General features: G+C 36.0%; 1 protein-coding gene across 2 annotated transcripts; it reads left to right on the top strand.

Moving 5' to 3' along the window:
- Positions 1-180: 180 nt before the first annotated feature.
- Positions 181-25,071, top strand: LOC124848785 (Protein prenylyltransferase superfamily protein). 2 transcript variants are annotated; one of them, XM_088106591.1, is made up of 21 exons: positions 181-640; positions 711-840; positions 938-1,245; positions 2,045-2,126; positions 2,201-2,516; positions 3,346-3,404; positions 3,854-3,943; positions 14,893-14,984; positions 15,084-15,182; positions 15,284-15,361; positions 16,589-16,673; positions 16,787-16,845; positions 16,992-17,061; positions 20,692-20,783; positions 21,035-21,097; positions 21,738-21,795; positions 23,149-23,409; positions 23,631-23,753; positions 24,394-24,546; positions 24,690-24,798; positions 24,892-25,071. In XM_088106591.1, the coding sequence occupies exons 1-20, from the start codon at positions 252-254 to the stop codon at positions 24,783-24,785; spliced, it is 2,703 nt and encodes a 900-aa protein (XP_087962717.1). In that variant the 5' UTR covers positions 181-251; the 3' UTR covers positions 24,786-24,798; positions 24,892-25,071. The 2 variants fall into 2 exon arrangements, with proteins under 2 accessions (XP_087962717.1, XP_087962716.1); XM_088106590.1 differs by having other exon boundaries at positions 21,729-21,795.
- The last annotated feature ends 222 nt before the right edge of the window (positions 25,072-25,293 follow it).

The following is a 25,293-nucleotide window of genomic DNA, read 5'->3' as shown; positions in this document are numbered from 1 at the left end:
AAAATTGACAAGTCATTAATTTTTGTGCCCGAGATAACTTGCACAATTTAATTTTAACGCTGCTAGAAAAAAAATTAACTTAACCCATATCATTTTTACAAACTAGACAATTTTGAATACTCCCTTTTTTGGACCAAGTATTAAGCCTCAAAACTGTATATGTTTAGAATAAGTATGTAAGTTTTCCTATCCAAAACCATAAACCCTGAAACGGAACAAGAACATAGCTTGGCCGTTGAGGAGCACAAGGCATGTGTACCCTCGAACCCGACGTCGTTGCTGTCCGCGGCTACGAGCTACGCCTCATTCGTTGCACCCTCAGCCCTTCACAGCCGTTGGATCTCCGCCACGATGGTGAATCCTTGGATGGCCTCATCAACGACCTCTTGAACTCCGTTGAGCGCGGCAGCTACGTCGAAGCACTCACCTCCGAACCCTCATCCAGCGTCTTCCGATTCCGCGACCACGACTCCCTCCCACTCGACGCCGCTGACCGGTTCTACTCCGAGTTGGTCCACCGCGCTGAGTCCTTCATCACGGACGCCGCCTCCAACGCCGCCGAACAGCGTCGCAGGGCAATGATCGTTATGTGCCTTGCGGTTGCTGCTTTTCTAGGGTTCACTCAAGCAAACTTCACCGGGTAAAATTTAAATCGCCACTTTCTCTGTACTTTTTTTTTGAATTAGAGAGTGAAACTGTTTCCACTCTAGGCCTTTGAAAGGAACGGAGCTACCGAAATGTCCTCTGTGTTTGGATGGTAGTGATGAATGGGAACATTGGGCGCGGAATCAGCTTATGTCTGCTGGTTCTGACTTGCTTGGGAAGTTCTCGAATCTTCAGGTACTTGTGTCATTCATTTCACGCCTAACAACATGACTCAGCTCAAGTTGATAACAAGTAACGTGTTTTTTTTTTTTAATTTTTTTAATTTTTCTAGTATATAGTTTTTGCCAAGATGTTGCTTATGCGGATGAAGGATTTACGCGTTGAGATTGGAAGCCTGTCGTGGTGGATTGCGAGGGTTTTGCTGCTTCAACAGAAAGTTTTGGATGAGCGGTCTTCGTCCTTGTCTGATCTCTTGCATGTCTACATGAGTGAAGCTTTGCAACAATTCGGGACTTCGGAGCTAGTTCGGAGTTACTGGGAGGATAGTTTACGCAGTAGCGAGAGCTTGGATATTGTCTCTATGCTTCAATTAGAGGCCGGCATTATGGAATATAGATATGGACGAGTTGACTCTTGCAGGTTAGTTGCTATGAACAGTGAACCGTGAATTCTGGGATGGTATGCTTCAAAATGTTTCCTACCAAAAGGTGATGTATAGGTTCTTAATATTTATGAAAAATGTTAATGATGATTGTGTAATTTTTAATGTGTTGGAAGGACTATGTTCTTACTGGGAAAATAGCAATATCCGAATAACATATTTTCAGTACTCTGATATTAATTTTGGTGGTTCCTTTACTTTTCCGGTTTATCATTGTGTTACATAATCTAAAAGGTGGATTTGAAACTAAGTCAAACTTGTTCATGGGGAAAGGGAGAGTTGGTAGGGGCACAAGTTGTATTTACCTTTTCATGTGTTCGGTGTGCTTGCATTGCATAAACTGGCACATCTTTGTGTTTTTACATTTATTTATCCTCAATAAAACGAAATCTATTGATATAAAGTTGGGGTGACATGTTCATCTAGGCTTCTATGTTTGGTGGGTTGAGGAACTGGATGAGGCGATCTTGATTTGCCAAAGTTCCATGTTGTTTTTACTTGATTTTATGTTTTTTGATGGTTTTTATAGGAAACAATGAAAAGTTCATTTCATAATTTCCTACACAATATATTTAAACACAGTAAATTAAATGAAATAAGGTGATCATTTTGTAATTAAGATCAGAATAGGTAATAAAAGAAAGTAGAAACACTTTCTGAAGTCAAACAGCTCCTAATATGTTCTAAGGTATTTCTGGAGAATACTGTCTATTTGTTATAATATTGCTTTTGATTCTTCTGTGGTATCTTCCTATATAAAGTATATTGTCCTTTCAGGATGCATTTTGAGTTAGCTGAGATGGCTGCTGGGCTTCAGCTTTCAGTTACTGGAGTACTCGGTTTTCGTTCTGTACATCAGGTAAACATAGTAAATGCATGATATATAGCATTTGTCATGATACTTAGCTTTTAATATGTAATTTTTGGACATAGGCAGAGCCTAAGGCGCAGATGGTACTTGTTACGAACACAAGTACATCGAATGTGGAAGACTTAACAGGTACTGGTATCCAAACATGTGATTCCAACAATGGTGAAGGTAACTGGAATTTGCATCAGTTTGAAACCTCTGAGGCATCTGACATACTTAGAATTCCAAAGTTGTTAGAAAATGATGACTCCAAAACTAAGTCACAAGGCGTGGAAAATGGTGCCCATTTTACTCCAAGTTTGACAGCATCACAACAAGCTGTAATTCTGGCATATTGTCTTCTAATAGAGAAGAGCTCCCGACATGATGAATTGCAACGTAGGTTACCTAAATTTTATGCATTCATTCATGATATTATTCCTATCTTTTGCATACTTGGATCCATGAATCCCCTTTTTAATCTTCCAATTTTGAAACTACTTCTGCCATGGGATTACGTTGACTTCTAGCCTATCATGTCATTCGGCTAAGTTCAGAGAAGTGAAAAAAAGTGTGGAAACTGGATCACTTCAATATAAATTTTGGTTATCCTTGTTTTAACTATTTTTCTTCTAGCGTACTGTTGTAACTGTGCAATTGTTTTTCAATTTATTTTTCTAAATTCCTTCCTATTTAGGGGATTTTGTTTTATGGTATCAATTTTTATTCCGAGGAATCATATTTGTTTATTTAATAATTTTAAAAAGAATTTAAATTTACTTAATTTTGAAATTGAAAAAAAAAAGAACAAAAGAAAGAAGTTAGTGGAAATAGGTAGTTATTATAGACAATAACATCCATTGTCATGGAATCCAGTCCCTTCTCATTGGAAATGAAAAAAATTAAAATGTCAAGGGGTCATTTTCCTTGGAAAAACGATATTAGGTATATATTTTAATAATCATCAAACAAACATAGGAATATTTATTCCCATCTTCATATCCTGGAAATGAAAAAAGATGATCTTAAACAAACGCTCCTTAATTTAAAGGCTGAACCACTTAGGATTCTGTTTCTCTTTCCCCTCTCCTTTTACTTAGAGCTAAGCTAATTTCATTTGGTATTGTATTTTAAAATCCACTTATTCTCCTAAAAGGAGGAAAACACAAATTGTTTACAATCTAGCTATAATAGTTCATTCAATACTTGGCTTGTCACTTGATTGCAGGATGGGATATGGCACCTTACATTGAGGCAATTGATTCCCAACATTCGTTTTACTTCATTGTAAGTAGACAAGAACCTATGACGTATATTTGTTTAAAATATAGGCTTTTGTGTATAACATAGACAATTTTGCTAATGCATAAGGTGTTTATTTTTCTCATAGTTTGTTTGAATAGGGAGTTTTAAGAGGGAAATTCATTTTAAAAAGAATTTAAAATGCTTTATGACAAATTATGTTGTTTAGGTTTGAAATTTCGAAGGAAATTGAAATTCTAGAATTTCATGAGTAACTGGACTAAAATTAAAGAATTTCAAATTTCCCCTAAGAAATAAGAATTTGAAATTTATCATACTCTCAAATTCATGTTTCTCCTCTTTTTATCATATTCTCTCATGAGCTCGATTTTGGTATCATAATCTCAACACTGTACTTCAATAAATGTTGGCAACAATTTCTTTCGTTTGCAAACCATGGCATGCATTTGATGTTTTTCACTTTCCTTGTTTAGATACGGTGTTTTTGTGATACTTTACGTATTCGGTGGGAGTCATCTCGTAGCCGAACTAAGGAGCGTGCCTTACTAATGATGGATAACTTGGTATGTGCACTATTTTGGTTAACATGTTAAGTTGGGAATTATAAAAGTATATTGTTTGACACTTTATTTTCTTATATGCCTATTGCAATTGAAAGGTTGTCATTTTTTTGTGACAAAAAATGGTCATTAAACTTTCCACTCACACATGGAGAGGGAATAAGCTACGAAGTTCATGTAATTATTTTCTATACATTATGATTTATGTCGACCAAAACCGGAATTTGGGTTGGGATTAGTGTGTTTTAGATACCTTGACGAGTTTAAGGACTTTCGGGAGTATGCACGATTACATGAATAAATCGTGCTCAACATACACTAGACATTAAATAATTAGTTTCAATCAATAGGGTCTGGTTCAACCTTAAAGTCTGACTTATCCTCAGAAAGGTAGCTTCGATAAAAATATAAGAGTGATGTGCCCAAGAACACTCAAGAAATATAGTTTTGATTGTATGAGAAGTTAACTTGTCTTTACTTAGAGAAAGGTTGGTCACACACAAAACAAGTGGAATCAAAGGCATACGAATCTTATAGACATTCATTAGATACAAGGGGCTTGGTTACATAAAAGAGATCGTGACAATATGTTAGGTTTCTAAATGGAGGAAACCAAGAAAAACAATTGCAACCACCTATACTCACTAAAAAGATCTTGTATTATTGATTCTAGGAAATAAGTACAATAGGAATGCATCCAAGGGACAATGTTCCCTTCACATAGATGCCAATGATCCTGTCAACAATTCTCTAAACTTTCAAAAAACATCCCTGCATACAAAGACCTCCCAACTATATATAGAAAGTCTCACTCAACCTAACAACCCAACTAACAACTAGTACTCTATATGTTTCCTCCTAACATACACATTAAATATGCTATCATTACGCGTCGTTCCAGAAACAACCTTGTCCTCAAGGTTGAAGCTAGAAACTGGTCCTTAATTGTTGCAACACTTCTCATGTGGCTGCCTCAAGGCTTTGTTAGGAATCCGAGAATAATTTCCTAACCGTCTACCTCACTCAATGATACACACTCTCACACAACAGAAAGAATCAAATAATGGGTATATTATTCACTGTAACAAATAAAGAGAACACGTGTAAGACGAGGGCCTAACCCCTCTCACCAGGTCCTGAAACCGGTCTATACAAATTATATCATTTTCTGTCCCCCCATAGTATAATGCGTTATTTCTTTTATACCCATACTTCCCGCCTTTTCCTAACTGCCTACTCTCTTTTCTTTCTTCTCTCATAAACTATCCAACTCCTAACATTACCCCCATCCTGAAAATCAACCTTGTCCCCAAGGTTGAATTCTGGAAACTACTTGTTGCTCCATCCACCCCTTCTTCATTCCCTTCTATCAGCACTTGCTCTCTTAACTCCTCTTCGAGTTGCTGTTGTCTTCTATTCAAAACACGTATTGGCCAGCAACGAAAACTTTCCATCTTGGTAATATTTAGTATGTGGGCAACTGGAAGAAAAATTAAAACATTGAAAAGCCTAGGATATCCCAGAAACTAAGCTATACTAGCTTCACCACTCTTTCCATCACTATCCGGTAATTTCATGCGAATAAGAGTTATATAAACTGCATATAATCCCAAGAATGCTAGGGAGACCAAGAAGGTAAAAAGACTGGATGCGCTTCTTAAGATTGTGTTTGATGTGATTGTAGTATACTTCAATGACAAGTTAAAGGTGAGTTGAGCCAAAAACCAAAATGGGCAGATTAAAAAACTAACTTTGGCCACTCTACACCGACTCCACCACCCTTTCTCATCAAACGGATGATCAACCTTTTCAATCACATTAACTTGATCATCAACCAATACCCTTGTCACTGTCTCAGTGTTAGGAATCTTTAGCAGGGCCTCAGGTGCTATTACTTCCCTCGCCAAGGTCGGGTCCCCTCTGATTATCACTTTTCTTCCTCCTTGTTTGAAGGACATGGTCAACTTGTCCCAATTCGTTACTACCTCCCCCAACTTAGCTAGCCAATCCACTCCCAGAATCAGGTCGACACCCGCTAATTCGAAGACATGATACTGCTCTATAATCTCGACTCCTCCCATATGTAACACTACCCCTCTGTAACGACCTTGGGTTTGTTTCCTCTGTCCGTCCCCAAACAGACCGAATGAGTCTGGCCTTTATCCACCTCTAGTTGAAGCTCCTCAACCAACACTTTGGATATAAAGTTGTGGCTAGCGCCACTGTCAACCATGATCAACACCACCCTGTCCCCCAAACTCCCTTGAAGTTTCATGGTTCTCAGCTGGGTCAATCCTCCTACCGAGAGAAAGGATAATTCTAGCCGCTTGTGTTCCACCTCTGTCTCGTTTTCTCCAGGGTCTTCCTCCTCATCCTCACCTAAAATCAACACCCTTAAGCTGCTTTCCGGACAACGGTGACCAGGGCCAAATTGCCCCCCACACCTGAAACAACGTCCTTCTTTTCGTCTCTTGAGATATTCGTGATATGGAAGGTTTCGCACCCCTCTGCCCATGGTGTTGTTCCCCGTAGCACTCGCACCCCTCCCTGCAGTCTGTCTTGAGTTTCCTTCTCTTCCCCTAGAGCCTACATTCTCCATGCTGACTGTCCGTCCCTCCGGATTTCGCATCAGTTCCACTCGGGTTATCGTCCCCGACGTTTGTCCCCCCCTATACTTGTGGTCGATTCGCGCCTCCTCCCCAAGTCTTAGCTCCTCCCGGTAGGACCTCCACATGTCTCGCGTTTTGCATCGCCGTCATGAGTTCTTATGGATCATGCGGTTGCACTCGATTCCTCACGTCCTCCTGTAAACCCCCGAGGAAATAGCCCAGGAGCTGCTCGTCCGTCACCCCGCTTGTTTGCCTCACCAAAAGCTCGAAGTCTCTGATGTACTCCTCGACCGTCTCATTCTGACGGTTTGTCATGAGCCTTTCAAAAATCGAGCCCCGGTTCCTTTCCCCAAATCTTCCGATCATCGCACATTTTAGCCCTTCCCATGTGTGGTTTGTCGCTTTTTCCCGCCAGAATCGATACCAATAGCCAGCGCTCCCTTCCATGCTAACATATGCGATGCTGACTCTCTCTTCCTTCGGCACTCCCTGTAAATCGAAGAAACACTCCGCCCGGTTGATCCAGTCCAGAGGATCCACTCCATCAAATACGGGAAGCTCCACCTTCTTCCTCCAATGGAACTGTCCATCCGTTCGATCCGCCTCGCGCCCTCCGTTCTCACCCTCTCGCCTCGTCCTCCGCATACCATTCACCGATGCTTGACTCCCATCCGATCCATCTTCGTGTTCGCGATTGTGATTCCCCAACATCCGCATGATTTCCTGAAGATCCTGGCGAATGGCTGCCGAGTCTTGTCTTATCGCTACGTTTTCAGCTTTCAGTCCGTCTACTGCAATCTCTATCGCTTTGAGCTGGTTCTCCACCTTGTTTAGATGTCCTTCATTTCTTCCCTCCATTACTCCGATCTCTCTCCGCAAGGATCCGGCAGGTCGAACCACTCTGTTAGGAATCCGAGAATAATTTCCTAACCGTCTACCTCACTCACTGATACGCAATCTCACACAACAGAAAGAGTCAAATAATGGGTATATTATTCACTGTAACGAATAAAGAGAACACGTGTAAGACGAGGGCCTAACCCCCTATCACCAGGTCCTTAAACCGGTGTATACAAATTATATCATTTTCTGTCCCCCCACAATATAATGCGTTATTTCTTTTATACCCATACTTCCCGCCTTTTCCTAACTGCCTACTCTCTTTTCTTTCTTCTCTCATAAACTATCTGTTAGATATATTATATCTTTTATCTTTTAGTTAGTTAGTTATTATTTCTCATTTGTATTTTGGGCTTAGCCCATATTTCTTCTATTATAAATAGAGAACCCTGTGTGTATTTTACACAAGGGAGATTAATCCAAATATAATTTTTCACTATATTCAACATGGTATCAGAGCAGGTTCTCTGATCTTCTTCCGGGGTCTCTGCTGTCTGCCAGCGGCCATGGTCGCCGGTAGCCCCTAAAATTTCAGTGGGCAGTCCATTCTCTTCTTAAATCTGTGCCACAGTCAGCACCAGTGCAGCCAGTCGCCTCTGCCGTCGACCATTGCCAGCCATTGTCCGCCGCCAACCTCTGTCCGCGGCCGGCCACCGTCGTCGCCGCTGCCGTCGCCGTCGCCGGCCACCGTCACAGTTTCGACGAGTGATATGAGGATCTGGACCGTCTCTTCGAGCGACGACCAACCACGTCGGTTTCGAGAGCCACTTCTCAGTCACGCGCCGCCACGCAGTGCTTCTTTCCGGCCAGTCCGCCATCGCCGCCGCCGCCGAACGTCGTTTGCTCCGACGAAGTCAAGGGTTAGGTGCGCCTTGAGAAGCGCAACCCAACCCTAGTGGTCCCGTCCTCCGAAGCCTCCGCACCAGTTGTCACGCCCCGCTTCTTCTCGGCCAGTCTCGGTCGCGTGTTCTGCACGCGCCGCCTTCTCGGTTTCGGAGTTTCACCGCATCCCTGCAGATCGTCTCGTAGGAGCTTCTTGAGTGTGTTTTGGTTCCTGTTTCTCCGTTTTGTTGGCTTGGGCTCATACCTAGGGTTTTCTCCCTCACGTTTTTGGAACCCTAAGTCTCTTTTCTTCTCTAAGTTTAAAATGGCTTCTTCTACTGGAAATCTGTTTCACTGCTAAGGATTTTGATTCTAGCAGTGGGTGCTACGGAGAAAGATTTGGCTAGAGATGAAAAGTCTAGGTTTGAGAATGTGATCTTGAGCAAGATCGACTCAAAATTTGATGTCCAGGTGCTGTTTGCCGCTGTCCAGGCACCCGCCGTTCGTCGCTGTTCAGGGGTCGTTTGCCGCTGTTCAGGCGCCGTTTGCCGCTGTTCAGGCGCCGTTTGCCGCTGTTCAGGCGCCGTTTGCCGCTGTTCAGGCGCCGTTTGTCGCTGTTCAGGCGCCGTTTGTCGTTGTTCAGGCGCTGTTTGCCGCTGTTCAGGCGCCGTATGCTTCCAACCACTGTAGGCCCCATCACCTCGTCAGTTAGTGATGGCAGTCCCTGTAGTTTTGTCGCTTCCAGCCACTACAGGCCCCATCAGTCAGTGATGGCAATTTAGTCCCTACTGCAGTCGCTACCGCCTCAGACAGACGCAACTGCGTCAGTTCTTCTTGGGCTAGAGTTTAGCCCGATCTTCTCGTGATACACTGCTAAGTATCACCACTTGGGAGTTGTCTAGCAAAGAATTTTGGACCTCTAACATGTCTTTTGATCTTTGATGTCTTTGTTTCAGCATTGTAGCTTAATATTTTGTTTTGTTTTAGTGGTCCAGCAACTGTGATATTTCTCACATTTCCGCCCTTCACACTAAGGGGGAGTACATTTCCAAGACACTGCAAGTCACATAAATATGGGTGTAGTCCCTGCAGTTTTGTAGATTTCAGCTACTACTGTTGATCCCGTCACCCATCCATCATTGATGAGGATTTAGTATAGTCCCTGTAGTTTTGTAGCTCTTAGCTTTCAGCTACGACTGTTGATCCCGTCACTCATCCATCATTGATTGGGAATCAGTCCTTGCAGTTTGTCATTGTCTACCACTGCTCACCTTCATCCACTTTTGAAGTTGAAGTTTCACAAGCTGCTGTTAGTCCATCTATGTTTGCCTCACACTCTTGAAGACAAATCATCTAAATCATCTAGTTCAACACTGAGTTCATCTATTCCAAGCTTAGTTCATACAATTTGTATGCTCCAGCTTGAGGGAGAGTGTTAGATATATTATATCTTTTATCTTTTAGTTAGTTTGTTATTATTTTTCATTTGTATTTTGGGCTTAGCCCATATTTCTTCTATTATAAATAGAGAACCCTATGTGTGTATTTTACACAAGAGAGATTAATCCAAATATAATTTTTCACTATATTCAACACTATCCAACTCCTAACAGCTTCCTTTCTTCCCTTGGATTAACACTTGTTGCAAGACTTGATCTCCCATAAGCCAATTCATCAAACTTTGGGAAGATTCATCAGCTTTGGTGACCTTCTTCCCATTACGTTTGCCTAACAACTTGGTAGGTAGAAGCATGCACTTTACTTTTGCAAGATCGTCATGATAAACCTGAAGATCAGTAAGAATCCTTGCAAAATGATAGGATGAATATCTTCTCATTGTAATGCAAGGAATCAGAAGCACCCTTTTTAGAGCCCATTAGATGGGCAAATCTAGTCCCATTATAGTATGGCTTTGAATTCAGGATTAGACCCTGAATAAAGACAAAAATGTTTAAAATTGTTGAAACACCTTGTTGCCACTTCTTAGTCTCATGGCCAAACTTGGTGTTAGGCAGATTAAAAACTTTGCCAAAACTATATAATTTTGGGTTGACATGAAGCCTACGAGAGTGGTAGTGGATTTCCATGGGTACGATGGGATAGTTGCCTGGGAAGAAAACATCAACAAAGAAAAGGTCATCATGATAAGGTGTTCCATTTGCTCCAATAATTGTTGCCCTCAAAATATCTATTCTTGATTCATAAACTCTGACAAATTGAATCTGGCAAATCTTTCTTTAATGACTTCCACTCTTCCTGGATTCTTTTAGCACAATTCAGTGAAACCTGTTTCATGGAACCACTAGCATTAAGAAAGTAATTATTTGAAGTGTTTTTAATAGTGTCAAATTGTTTAAAGTTTTGAGATTCCCTCAAAATTTCATCCTTCATAGCCTATTGTAGAAACAACACTTTCAACAACTGCTCAATTATCTCCCACATGATAATGAACCCAAGAGTTATTAAACAAGGGCTCCAAAGCAATACTAAAAGGAACAAAGGGACCAATAAAACTTGATTTAATAGTATAACTAGAGAGTGGCTAAAAATGAAAACGAGGTTGGTAGGATCGTGTAGAATCGCAAGTTTGGAGCGATTCTGCAAGCCTGAAAGGGGAAAAAATTAAGAAAAATGAGGTCGTTTAGGATTTAGGGTTTCATGACCTGATTGTCACTATCTCTCGTGCCCCTTTGTCACTCTCCATGGCCATCGCCATCGCCTCGCCTTCTTCAGGCAGCTCGATTGCACTCTGTTCACACTCCATCTGTGCTCCTTTCGTGGTTGTCGTCACGTCTGTTTTACACTCGCTGTTGCGGCTACCGTCACGCTCGCCGCTACGCATACTGTCTTTCCTTTCCCACTACGTCACTCACTATTGAGTGAAGTTATTTTTTCTTTAACAAAGTCGTCAGTTCAACATTGTTTTGGTTTGTAATAGGCAAATGAAATTGTTTTTCTAAACAATAAAACCTAAGTCCTCTACCACTGCTATTGTTCTTTTTTTATTATATATTTAGTGAAATGCATCAAAATTAGTGACAATAATCCAAGTATTTATGTTTTACAATATTTATTTTTATGAACAATATATTTATAAATTTTATTTATTTAAAGTTATATAATTTTGTAGACTTATTTGAATTAGGATATTATTCATATAATTTTTTTTATTTGAGGTAAACTCTTAGGAGTTTACAAGTTGAGTTTGAGTCGAGTTTACGAGTCGAGTTTACGAGTTGAGTTTATTCGACTCTCACAAGTTTACGTAAACTCTCGACTCGAGTCTTTTACGAGTTGAGTTTATTCGACTTTTACAAATTTACGTAAACTCTCGAGTTTAATAACCTTGGATCCAGATAAATGTAATAAGTTTATTTACGTGATACTTTTTATTTTATTTTTTTAATTTTTTTGAACCTTTAGGCGTTTGAAACAAGAAAAAAATTGCTTTTTTGCTATTTTTTTATAATGGCAAATTATTAGATTACGTTTATTAGATCATACAATGAGGTAAACAATTTAAGTTTTTGATAAAAATAGAAAGTTTTTCTGGTAACCAATTTAAATTTATGGTAGATTTAGAGTTTCAATCTTTTATAGCCCTCGTCAATTTATTAGATGTCGTTAGAAGTTCCATAACGACTAGAGATAAGACCAATTTAGAGTATATAAGTGAGTGCCTATATTAGCGAAATTTGTTATTTGTTGAACATATTGTTCCATGCGCTATCAGGATGTTATCGAATTACTTATTAATGTCTAGTACCACTCTCAAGATCTATATACCTTAACGTGAAAGAGGTGTGTTGAAAGTTCTACATTGATTAGAGATAAAACCAGTTTAAAGCATATAAGTGGATATAAATTTTACCTTACAATCTAGTTTTGTAAGGTTGAGTTAGGCAAAGTTCATTTCTTAACAAATTTCATTCATCATAATCTCACACTTTGTTAACACTTCATATCAAATTTGCTAATTTTTTTTAATATGATTTTAGTAATAAATGTGTGACTTAATCAAATTTGTTCGTAGTTAGATTGATTTTTGATAACATTATCATTGACGCGATCAAATTAATATTACTAAATTATAGCAACTTCTGTATTGCTAAGATAGTAACTAACAAAACATAAATGTAAATTCAACCTTAAGTTGTCTTCTAACGAATATAGAATTGATTATTAATAAATTAGTTCTTATAAAAACTATACAAAAGGGTTAGTAAAATAAAAAAGAAGATAAAGATTAATAAAAGATTAAAGAACAAAATAACAAAAGATAGAAAGAAATAAATTTGTAAAAAGATTTAAAAAGATAAAAACAATTATAAAGAAAATAGGTTGATTTCAATGTTTTTTCAAAATAAGATTCATCATTGTTATCTAAAGATTATTGTTCAATTAATTATTGTCTTATATTTTCAATTTAATCAATGTAAATTCTCAATTAATTTGTTGGCGTTCTCTCTATTAACCAAAGTATTTTCTCTATTAAAAGCAAAAACTTTGTAGATTAATCATAGTAAATTATTACTATATGTAATTATGTCTATTCTTTTTTCTCTTATATTAAGTAAAAAGTTAATTAACTAAAGTACATTCTTGATTAATTCTTTTAAAGTTTTTACCACTAATCAAAGTACATTATCAATTGGTAGTAAAAACCCATTCAACCACATAAAAGTTTCTAACTTTAATCAAAGTAAATTCTCAATTGAAATTACAACCCTTGAATTCATATGATTGATATGTTAAGTAGATTTAACACCATGCTTACTTGCTATAATGTAAAAATCATTACTTTTACTTGATTAAGAAGCAAAAGGCATATATAAAATTAAATCACAACAAGAGTTAAAAGAACAAACAAATTTATTCATTTAATCTCATAATCTAGTTAAGAAATTATAGCAGAATCAATCCTAGAGGCTTAGCACTCCATTGAATGTTGAAATAACATGAAAATAGAAGAAGAAAGGGTGGAGAACATGAGAGAAAAGAAAGAGGATGAAATTTGAACCCCCAAAGAATTCCTTAGCTCCCCTAATGTGTTTCCCTTAGTTTTTTTTTTATATAGGAATTAGAATGACTTTGTTTTAGGCTTTTTGTTATTATAATCTCGTTCCTGATAATGTAAATTCCTTTAATTATCTTCTACATAATCCAATATTTTCAAGATATATTTGATTGTTGCGTAGATTTAAAAATATTTGAGAATATCTTTTCTAAATTCAAAAAGATTTGTCAAATATTATCTTTTGATAATATTTTAACAATTATTTAGCAATATTAAATAAAATATCTTAAGATATATTTTTCTCAAATTATCTTTTATAATAGATATTTACCAATTATTAAAGCTGTAGAAAAAAATAGAATAAAATAGAATAAACTGCAAGATCCAATTTTTGTTGTTGGTTCTTTTTCTTAACTTAGCCAATTTTTTTCACCTTTTCATGTTATGCTTGGATTGACTTCTTATATTTTGATTATTTGCTATTTTTGAATTTATTTTTAAGGTGTCATGAAACTTTAAGTAATTTATTTCCACATCTCAATCTCAACTTAGTTGAAACTGCACTAACACATTTCAAAATATTCAAAGAACATTTAGGCTACTAAAAAACTATTTTTATCATGTTTGTACATCTCATGCTAAATAAATCCAGTTATAACAAATCCTAATTAAAATATTTTATTAAAATATAAAAATCAATTAAGAATCTAATATTAAAGGCTAAAGGCTAAATGAGAGCATAAATACCTGAATTAGGGAAAATCTAACCCAAAATAAACAATCCAAATAAAATTGATTGCTTTGGATTAAAAATGTCACAAAGTTGAGCAAACCCGTTTGGTATTCACCACTGTTATTCCTAGAATACTTAGGACTGTAATTTCTGAGATTTACCTGAAAACCCTTTGTAGATTCTATTTTTCTTCCTAGAGCTACAACTATTATTTAGTGTTTCTTTTTTGTTCTACATATAGGATTTAAGTGGTAAAGAGAGAAGCTGAAAGAGAGGAAGAACAGATGGAGGATAGAGAGAGATGCGAAACAGAGAGATCAGAGTTACACACTGCACTTCTATTATTGCTCCAGTCTCGGTCTAAAATATACAATAGTTAGGCAGCTACCCAACAATTATAAAATCCTACCGACAGTAGCTGATTGACTAACTGCAATTATTCTGATATATATATATATATATATATTTATACAACATCCTACAACATATTCCATTTCGTTGAGGGTGTAGTTGGCTGAACAACTTAATTAAGCACTTATTCAGTAAACTCTTACCACAAATTCTTCAAATGGGTTTAGGATATAAATTTGATGATTTTTATAAACCCAAATAAGTTCCACATAAGCGTTTCCAAATGTCAATCCTTTTTTATTAGTGTACGCTTTCAGTGTGAGAGAGACTAGTACATAACTTGTATAATATTTACGCCTAACAAGCATCTTCCACTGATTGAAGATTCCGTAAGGTTAATTATGTCTAATATTATCTATTCATCACAGTTTTTTATATCCTTCTACACGTTACAACGAGTGAGTTGCTTGTTTTGATTTAATTATTGTACCCGATAAAAATATACTACATTTTTTTGCAGGTTAAATGTATACATGACTCTTCTTCATCAGTCGTTGAAAGAATTCCTTTCAGTTATGCTGTTTATATGCCTAGTATTCCTGCATTGAGGAAGTAAAAACACCTGCTCTGTAGTCGTTTTTTGTATTTTAGCTTCATAAAAATCTGGTGGTTCTTTAACTTTCTTATTACTTTGTTTTATTCCAATTTCAGGGAATATGCTTTACTTTTGGTGGGATGTGGTTTGATAGGGGAGGCAATGAAGGAGTTTGAAGATTTAGAATTATGGGATAATCTTATATACTGCTACAGGTATAATAGAAGTAAAATGGATAAAGCAGTGATTTTTCTCTCCTCTCATTATTCATCTTTAATTAACAATGATGTGCATTTGATATTTGATTTGCAAAAAGTTTGTTGGAGAAGAAAGCAAGTGCTGTTGAACTTATACGGAAATGTCTCTCAGAAAGACCAAATGATCCCAGGTTATGGTATGTTACTTTGGATTGCTTATTAATTTTTCTTATAATAGGATTGTGCTCACTTTTGAACAACAGCTTCTCTGACCATTTCTCCAACGACATAGGAGATATATTTTATATGAAGTATTGTGTGTGTATATATGCAATGTATATAATGACTTGAAAGGAATAATTTGAAAGAAAGAAGATTCATATTTTTTTTAATTAATTTGAAACAGTACATCAACTTCTATATATAGAGAACTCAAACCTTCAAGTAATAATTGCAAGAGATTGCATTTAATATCCAACCAACAACGTAATGTATACGAAAAGATAGTCGAATTCATGATGGTCATGTCATATTGACACAACTTGCAAGTGAGTTTGCTAACTAATTAAAGCACAAACGGATGAAATGCCATTGTTAAACCACAAGGTAGCAAAGTAAAACTGAGAGGAAACCATGAATTACGCCAGGATAAAGCAGAATAAAGCACGAGACAGAAAAGAACCATAGTTAGACTCTCGGTCGTTGCCTGTCCTTTCAGAATTTACAATTATTATATTGTGATTGCGATAAGAACATCCAAGAGAAGCTACAAATGTAATCCCATCATTATACTGGCATTCTGATCCAGCCAAATATTCTTGAGGATTGAACTAACTGCCATAATCATAGCTGATATGAATATGGTTCCCACTACTCTGACTTTTCACATCAATCATCGACCTTTTGAAAAATAAAAAACTAACATTTTGAATGAAGTTGAAATCACTAAAGGCGTACCAAGAGCATATAAAATGCTGATTGTGTTTTTCAAGAAGAAAATCATGACTTAAATATCATTGTTTGCTGTCTCTTCCTCTCCCATACAATATTGATGCTAATAATTGATTTAAGAATGTTTTTGGGTATAAGAAAAATTATTTATATTTTAGTTTGTGAGCTATTACTTGCTGTGGACCACACATACAATTGATTTTGAATATCAATGGAAGCGTGGCTAAAAATATGTAACTGCCTTTGGATTATACACTGCAATTTTGTACACATTTATTTGTGCCAAAATCTTATGTACTCTGTCCTTTCAGTTAAGCCAGACAAATTTTGCTGATGCCAATTCTAGTTATATTGTTTTTTTTTTTCTTTCACTTAGTCAATAGAAAATCAGCAGCGATGGATGGATGGATGACATGCTAACTTACAGTATTATCTTTTGCATAATCCTTTTCATTCATGATAAAATTTTCTAGGTGCTCCCTGGGTGACACTACTGCCAATGATGCATACTATGAAAAAGCATTGGAAGTTTCTAACAATAGGTCTGCTAGAGCGAAGGTGTGGCTGTGTACAGATGCATGCTTGTCTTCTACTTATTTACTCGTGTCATATTTCAAAAAAATTGCCTACATTTTTCTTCCTTAATTGATCTATTTTTCTCTGCTTGGCAGTGTTCTCTAGCTCGCAATGCATACTGCAGAGGAGAATATGTGAGATCTAAAATTTTGTGGTGTGTGATGCGTCTTGATACTAAGCATTACACTTTTGTCATCATTGTCTTTACCATTAATGTGTATAAAATATTTGTTGTTTCAACTGTAACGTTTTTATTTTGAATGTTCTGCTAAATATTATATTTTTGTTCATCAAATTCAGGGAGTCTGCAATGTCAATGAACTCTATGTATCCTAATGGTTGGTTTTCATTTGGAGCTGCTGCGTTGAAGGTAATTGTGGGAGGGTCCGCTATAGTTTTTTATTATTTATTTGCTTTTGCAGTGTTAGATTTGCAATTAAGACTACAGTACAATTTCTATCTATTGAATTTAGTAAAACTAGATATAAGATTAATCTTCCTTGTGTCTAAAATACACATAGGGTAATATATTTATAACGAAGAATGATACAAGTATATATGTCAACCAAAAATAAATTTGGTAAATAAAAATATTGTTAAAAACATTATACCAATATCAAACAATAGCAAAAGTCTAGTTTCACTAATTAACATAAAATGTAATATATCTAACACTTCTCCTCAAGTTGGTGCATATAAATCGTATGTACCAAACTTATTACAAATATAATCAATTCTTGGTCCTCTTAAAGAGTTAATGAAAATATATGCTAACTGATCATTTAAGGTAATGAATTCAGGCTTTATATCTCTAGATACAACCTTTTTTCGAATGAGATAACCGTCAATCTTAATGTGTTTGGTTTTTTCATGAAAGATAAGATTAGAATTGATATGAAGAGATTGTCACATATATTTTATTGAAGTTATATTTCCAAATTGTAACTCTTTAAGTAATTACTTAAGCCAAACAAGTTCACAAGTGGTTGAGACCATAACTCTATAACTCTATTCTACTTCTGCACTAGATCTTACCACAACACTTTGTTTCTTGCTCTTCTAAGAAATCAAGTTACCACCAATGGAGACACAATACCCAGAGGTAGAACTTCTTTCAGAAGGAGATCCTGTCCAATCAATATCTGAATAGCAAAACTTTTGTGTGGTTATTGGAACAATATAACAAACCTTTTTCAAGAGATCCTTTAATGTACTTTAATATAGGGGTGATTGAATTCTAATGATCTTGTAATAGAACTATCAAAGTTTACATTAGAAGGAAGGGAAAAAATAACAAAACATAGTTGTTAGGGGGGTTTGGGGGAAACGTTAGGCAGAGGTTGTTAGGATGTTTTGGTTGGTTCCTTAGGAGGGTTTTCCTTTTAAGGAGGGCTGGTGTCTGGGGATAGACATGTTTCAGTATCTTTGTTGTGGACAGATTTGTGCCTGTGAGAAGGGAGATTGTTCCTTTGGATGTTATTGAACCTTTTCTTTGTTTCCCACATAATAATACAAGGTTTTTGCTGTGAGTGTGTGTGTTGTGTGTTCTATCATCAAAACATAGGAAAGTTTGGGTTTCTTGTCACCAAGAAACCTAATATCTTCACATGGCCATAAATAAACAAATCAAAGCCATCTTTTCCATTGGAGAAAAAGTATCTACATAATCCAATCCAAAAATTTGTGTAGCCTTTGGCTACAAGTCGAGTTTTGAGACGATCAATAGTACCATCAGGACCAACTTTGATAGCAAAAACCCACTTGCAACCACCAACAGGTTTCCTAGACAGTTATGGGACAGACTTCAAAGTTCCACTATTCTGAAGGGCACATAGTTCATCTAGTATGCCTGACGTCAACTAGGATGGGCTAAGGCATCCGTATCAAATTTAGGAATGGACACAAAAGAAATAGATGAAATGCATGTAGAAAAAGGTGAAGAGAAAATATGGTAACTCAAAGCAATATAGTGTGGAGAGGGATTACAAGTAGAACATATACCTTTTACGAAGGGCAATTGGAAGGGCAGACTCAGTTGTCAGATTCGGAAAAGACAAAATAGTTGGCATTTAAAGTGAGTCACTTGGTGAATTTGGTTCCTTCCCCCATAGCCAAATCTCCCTTTTGTCCTGTGTCTGTAGAGTGAAATTTTTGCCTAGTAAATTTGGTGTCTCATGAATATTGCAAGTTTGTAGTTTTCAAGGTTTTCATTCTACGATATCATTGTCTCGCCAAGTATCCTTAAGCTAAAGCTGTTACTATTTTCACACAAGACTCTCTGGGAGAACCAATTTGCCCAAGTGAGGTTTCTAAAGTGACTTATGTATGCGTTTCTCTGATATTCATGCTTTCATTTCTCTATAAAAGATGTAAGATAGTGAGTAGTGACTTATTCAACAATGAACATTAGTAATTTGACTATCATGGTTAGAATAGAAAAGTATGATAACGTAAGTTTTCACTACACTTACCAAGTAACTATAGAATTGAACAGTAGAATGAACGTGTTAGAATATTTACCCTATTTATCATAATTATATTATGTCTAGGGTTATCCTATTTATCATGATCATATTGTGTCTAGGGTTACCCTATTTACATTGATTATATTGTGTCTAGGTTACCTATTTATCATGATTATATTGTGTCTAGGTTACTCTATTTATCATGATTATATTGTGTCTAAGTTACCCTAATTATCATGAACTCTTGTATCAATTTATTTTTATAAATAGAAGATTATGAGAGGGATCAATTAAGCCCTCTAGAATTATTTTACAGTTTAATTCTCAAGTTGGTCTCAGAGCAGGTTCTCTGAGTCTCTTCCTACTCTGTGTTTGTTGCTGCTGGTGGTGGCACTGGCCACCGGCGGTCTTAAAAATTTCATCTTTTCTGAAATACTTCAATGAGTAGTCCTGTTCTGATTTCTGTCTAGTCTCCAAACCTTAGTTGTTGTCCACAACTGTCAAGCACCGTTTGCCACTGTCCAGGCGCCGTTTGCTGTTGTCTCGGCGCCGTTTGCAGCTGTTCGACGTCGTTCGTCGTTGTCTGGTGCCATTTGCCGTTGTCCATCTAGCACTGTTTTGCCACAGTGAGGAGCTATCCACAGAAGTTTGTTACCATCAACTTTTGTTCCCAACGCCGTTTGTCACCGTCCGCCGTTGTCCGCTGCCCACCACTGTCTATTGTCGTACATTGCCATCTGCTGCCACAGTTTAGTCCGACGACTAGTGATTTGGATCGCCTCCTTGAGGGAGAGGGCTAGTTCTTATCTAGGCGCCGCCATGCGCGTCACATTTGTCCGACGTTCGCCTCTGCCATGGTCACATTTTCTCTGGCGAAGTTAGGGGTTTTGTGCGCCTCGAGGAGCGCAACTCATCCCTAGTCGTTGCCTCATTCTCATCTTGTCACGCACGACTTCTCTTTGATAAGCATTCGGCGCTATTTATCATGATTATATTGTGTCTAGGGTTACTCTATTTATCATGATTATATTGTGTCTAGGATTACCCTATTTATCATGATTATATTGTGTCTAGGTTACCCTATTTATCATGATTATATTATGTCTAGGTTATTCTATTTATCATGATTATATTGTGTCTAGGTTACCCTATTTATCATGCTTATATTGTGTCTAAGTTACCCTAATTATCATGTACTCTTGTATCAATTTATTTTTATAAATAGAAGATTATGAGAGAGATCAATTAGGTCCTTTAGAATTATTTTACAGTTTAATTCTCAAGTGAATGTTTAATATGATAGGGTTTAAAGTTCTAATAGCTACTTTCTTGAAGTGACTTATGTTACCACTTGTGCAGCTATGCACAATTGGTTATACAGTTATGTATGGCATCACCTGATTGGGTTTGTCTGGTTAAGCACTGAATCACCACCAGGACCTATATTTCTGACGATAGATAATGTAGATCCTCTGTTTTGTTTTTCTCATTTTTTTTTTTCTGTAGTGTGTCGAGCTAACGGGAAAGTGTTACAGGCTCAGGATAAAGAAAAGGCCCTGGATGCATTTACTCGTGCTGTTCAACTTGATCCTGAAAATGGTGAAGCTTGGAATAATATTGCATGCTTGTAAGGAGTTCGTTCTTCTATTAAGAAAATAGTAAATAACTTGTTTTAAGTGTATAAACCATTGAGGTGTCTAGTGTCAAAGAAGTATCTTCATACCTTTGTATAAACTGGATCAAAATTTCCTTCGTTCAGTTTGACATTCTAATGATTGATTTTAGAAGCTTTCACGCTTTTTGTACCTTGATATCACTTTTTTAGAAAAATTAGTGAACCAGTCACCTTTTTTTTTTTATGTTTTATCTAACCTGCAGGCATATGATCAAGAAAAAGAGCAGGGAGGCCTTCATTGCATTTAAAGAAGCCTTGAAATTCAAGTTCCGTATTTATTTTCTCCACTAAACATCCTTTGCATAATCATCATAAATGCATACGCTCATACACGTACCACAATGTATGTTCATAATCATTTGGGAAAACCTTGAAATTCAAGTTTAGTATGAATCCTTCTATTAGACTTCCTTTGCATCCAGGGGTGGAACCAAAAGTTATTTTTTAGGATCACCAACATAAAATATCACAAAAAAAAATTTGATATTCATTATAATGTGTAAGAAATTTAGTATATTTTCCAATGCACACAAGAAAAATATATATATAATTATATTGAGTATATGAGATACTAACTGACAAGTGTATGACAGAGGTGCAATAACCAATGACAAATGACAAAAAGATAGGAAGAAAGCAGAGACATAGTACCAACAATTTTACAAAAGTAGGTTCCCTTATCTTAAAAAAAAGAGAACACCTGTAAACAAAAGGCCGCCAATAAGCCACGTATCTTTCAGTGCCGATAAGATGTATCCACATTACTTTTTATGCACTCCCTCTGCCCATGTTTTCATCATACATATCCAGCACAGATGCATACATGGATGCAATATATCTATTGGCTCATAATGATTGCAAATTTATTCTCTTTCACAATGATATTTACTAACACAGGCGAAACAGCTGGCAAATGTGGGAGACCTACGGCTATGTTGCTGTTGACATTGGGAATATCAGTCAGGTATATGCCATTTTTGGTTTCTCCTCCTTTGTTGGTCAAAACAAGTGCGAGACATGTGGATCTTATATGGCTCTAAGTTATGGAATGATGAAAAATGTTTTTTTTTTCTTTTGCAGTTTTATTCTCTATCCTGCATGCTCTCTTGTTGTCTGCTTCCTTAGGCTATGTTTGAATTGATGGAAAGAATGACTGCATTAATTGCCTTCTCCGGATTTTATGAAAAATGCATGAATTAATTGCCCAGTTTTCATCCAATCACCAGCCCTTGTTTGGGGGTATGTGATTGAGCTAACTATTGTTCAAATTTTATTCCATTCCACTCATGGGTAGATATCCTAGATGGTTCCTTCTTTAAGCTTTAAAAAAAGTGATTTCAAGATTGTGTAGAAATGCATTATTTTGTATGTTTTATGAAATACTACCAGTTTCTCAAAAGAAGTCTTAATGACCCAGTATTGTTTGAAATTTCATTTTATTGCCGATAATAAGTCCATCAGTGAAAAGATGTATTGTTATTTTCTTGAGGCCTAGCAAAATGAATATAATTGATGACAACATTTGAGCTTGTAGCAGCAATAGCTGATTTTTTAGAAACTCAATTTTCCTCAACATATTAAATTGAAATAAACGCATTATTTTGTTTGTTCACATTTAATATAATAAAGGCGCTTCCTTTAAAACTTAACATTTGAAAGGATTTTATTTAAATATTACAAATATATAATTTCAGTTCTAAATTTTTATGTAATTTCATGTTCAATTGTTATTGACTTCATTCATATGGGTTATACAAACATACAAAGGGCGTCATAAGGCTCATAAATTCAATAAATTTAGGTTGACAAGCTGAGCTTATGACCCGTCTATAAACTTTAGCTTTTCTAAATTGCTGTCTAATTTCATGTTCAACGATTGTGACTTCATTCATATGGGTCATACAAAGATAGAAAGGGGGCTTCATAAAGCTCGTAAGTTCAATGAATTTATGTTGATAGGCTTAACTTATGGAAATGGCTTATGACCCTTCTATAAATTTCTTTAGCTTCCTAAATTTATGTTTTGCTTTCATATGGCTTTTTCACAAGCTTTAGCCAAACACCTTTAGTTTTCGGAGTTGGTGCATATATGATAAGCTCAAATAAGTTGTGGAAACTCATCCAATTGTCTCCATGTCGTAAGCCAAAGCTGGTATATATAATGGAAAGAAATAAATTTGAAGGCCTTTTTAGTTTAGCAATTAATTTTAAATTTTAACTGTTAAAACTTAACATGACATAAAATTAAAGTGCGTTCTATCAAGAAAAAAATATAGACCCATAACTTATTTTTGTATATTTTGATAAATTCTGTTAGGCACTGGAAGCTGTCCAGATGATTTTGGAGATGACCAATAATAAGGTAGTAGATTCTGAATTATTGGAAAGAATCACAACGGAGGTGGAAAAGCGGGTTTCGACAAGCAATGTGCCTCCTTTGATAACTGAAAATGAGCCTAAAGCAGATCAATTTTGCGTTGGTGCTTCTGGTTCAGAATATCAAGAGCATGTATCTGATGCAGGAAGATCACGTGAAACTGAACAATTATTTTCGTTACTTGGAAAAGTTTTACAACAGGTACTCAATTCCTATTAAGAATTTGTTTTCCTTTATCCCTTGTACTTAATTAAGTGACTGATGAACAATCCCCTTCCACTGGTAACGTAGCTAAAGTGGTTTATGCGAGTAACTGTAAATGGCATCAAACTGTTAGACAGCCCGTGGCAGAATGAGAGTTCAATTGAGTATTGTCTGTTCTGCAAGTAAAATAAAGGTTAATATTTAATACTCTGGTGCAGATAGTTAAAAGTGGGAGTGGATGTGGACCTGATATCTGGGGCTTATATGCCAAATGGCACAGAATTAATGGAGATCTCACTATGTGTTCTGAAGCCCTATTAAAGCAAGTTAGGTCACTCCAGGTGAGTCTATTTTATTATCATAAAATACTCCTCCATTCCTTTTTAATTGTTGGATTTTTGGAAGATTTTGGTATTTCTTTCAATATTGAAGATAACATTAATGACTCTTTTATTAATTATATTCTTATCCTCTACCCAATCTTTAATCAATTCACACTCGCACACACGTTCATTATAATATAAAAATACAAAAAGGAAAATAGAAAAGTTCATACTTATTAGGATAAAAAACAACTATGACATTTCCTAATTTCTACGTAACAAAACCTTAAAATATAACAAAAAGAAATAGAGAAAGAACTTCATATAAATTTATTTACATTCAATGTTTCTTTCGTTATTTATTGACATTTTTATTTTAGAAACGTAACCATAAGAAAGAATAGTGTTAATTTGGATTATGTGTATGTACGAAAGAATAAGATTTATAAACCAATGTTTCACATGGAAGATCTCTGCAGTTACATTGCTACAACGATACAGACATGCAAATAAACGTCGCATGCAGTGTTGTTGTTCGTTGATGTGATGTTTTATGCAGTTTTAACAAAATTAGGGACCAAGCAATGTTATTATTTATTGATTATTAGCGACAATTTTCATATCCTATTCACGACTATGATTGATTGCATTCTTTCAGGGATCTGATGTATGGAAGGACCGAGATCGCTTCAAAAAGTTTGCAAAAGCATCTTTGGAGCTTTGCCAGGTTTATGTGGAAATTTTTTCATCTACTGGTAGTATTAAACAATTGGCTACGGCGGAGATGCACTTGAAGAATGTAATTAGACAGGTGAGATAAATTTTTGTTTGGTTCAAGGGTTGAAAAAAAGTCAAGAAACATCATGCTCTTCTATTACTCGTATTAATCTATCTTGTTTGCTTTCTTACCCTTCCCGTAAAAAGAAATTAATAATTTGTCACTTGTATGTTTAGGCTGAGAGCTTTTCTGATACCGACGAGTTCAGGGATCTTCAAGCTTGCTACGATGAAGTGAAAATAAAACTCCAATCGAACTCAATGCGTGGCTAAAATCTTATTGAAGGTATCGTTTGCTTTATCATGCAAGTTCTAATCCTAAGCTTTGACCTGATGTCATCTTTATTTGAGCTGATAGCTTTTTAATTTTCACCCATAGGAAACGTCGAGCGGTTGCTTTCAGAATCATGAATGTGGATAACGTCACCCATTACAGTATATATTGCATATTCATTTTTTAATGAAATCGCAACTTTTGTCATCCCTTCACCGCATGACCAAATTACATAATTTACATGGAATTTTGCTATTTCAATTATTTCATTTGGTTTGGTTTAAATGGACTCATTCTTATATTATAGATTATTTTTAATGAATTTTGTTCATATCTAACGGGTACAATTTAATTTTAACAAAAAGTATATTAATTTTACTTGTAATAATGCAATTATCACTTGTTTAAGGAGTTTATGCACATAATTAAAACTAAATATGAATTTCTTGTTACATCGACAAAGAGCGCATGGTTAAATGTTTTACAAAAGTATCAACTATTTTCTTA

Source organism: Vigna umbellata, chromosome 2, assembly GCF_029865625.1.
Source record: "Vigna umbellata cultivar VRB3 chromosome 2, Vumbellata_1.0, whole genome shotgun sequence".
NCBI lineage: Eukaryota > Viridiplantae > Streptophyta > Magnoliopsida > Fabales > Fabaceae > Vigna > Vigna umbellata.
The sequence above is the reverse complement of the archived record's forward strand: the minus strand, read 5'-3'. Positions and strand labels throughout refer to the sequence as shown.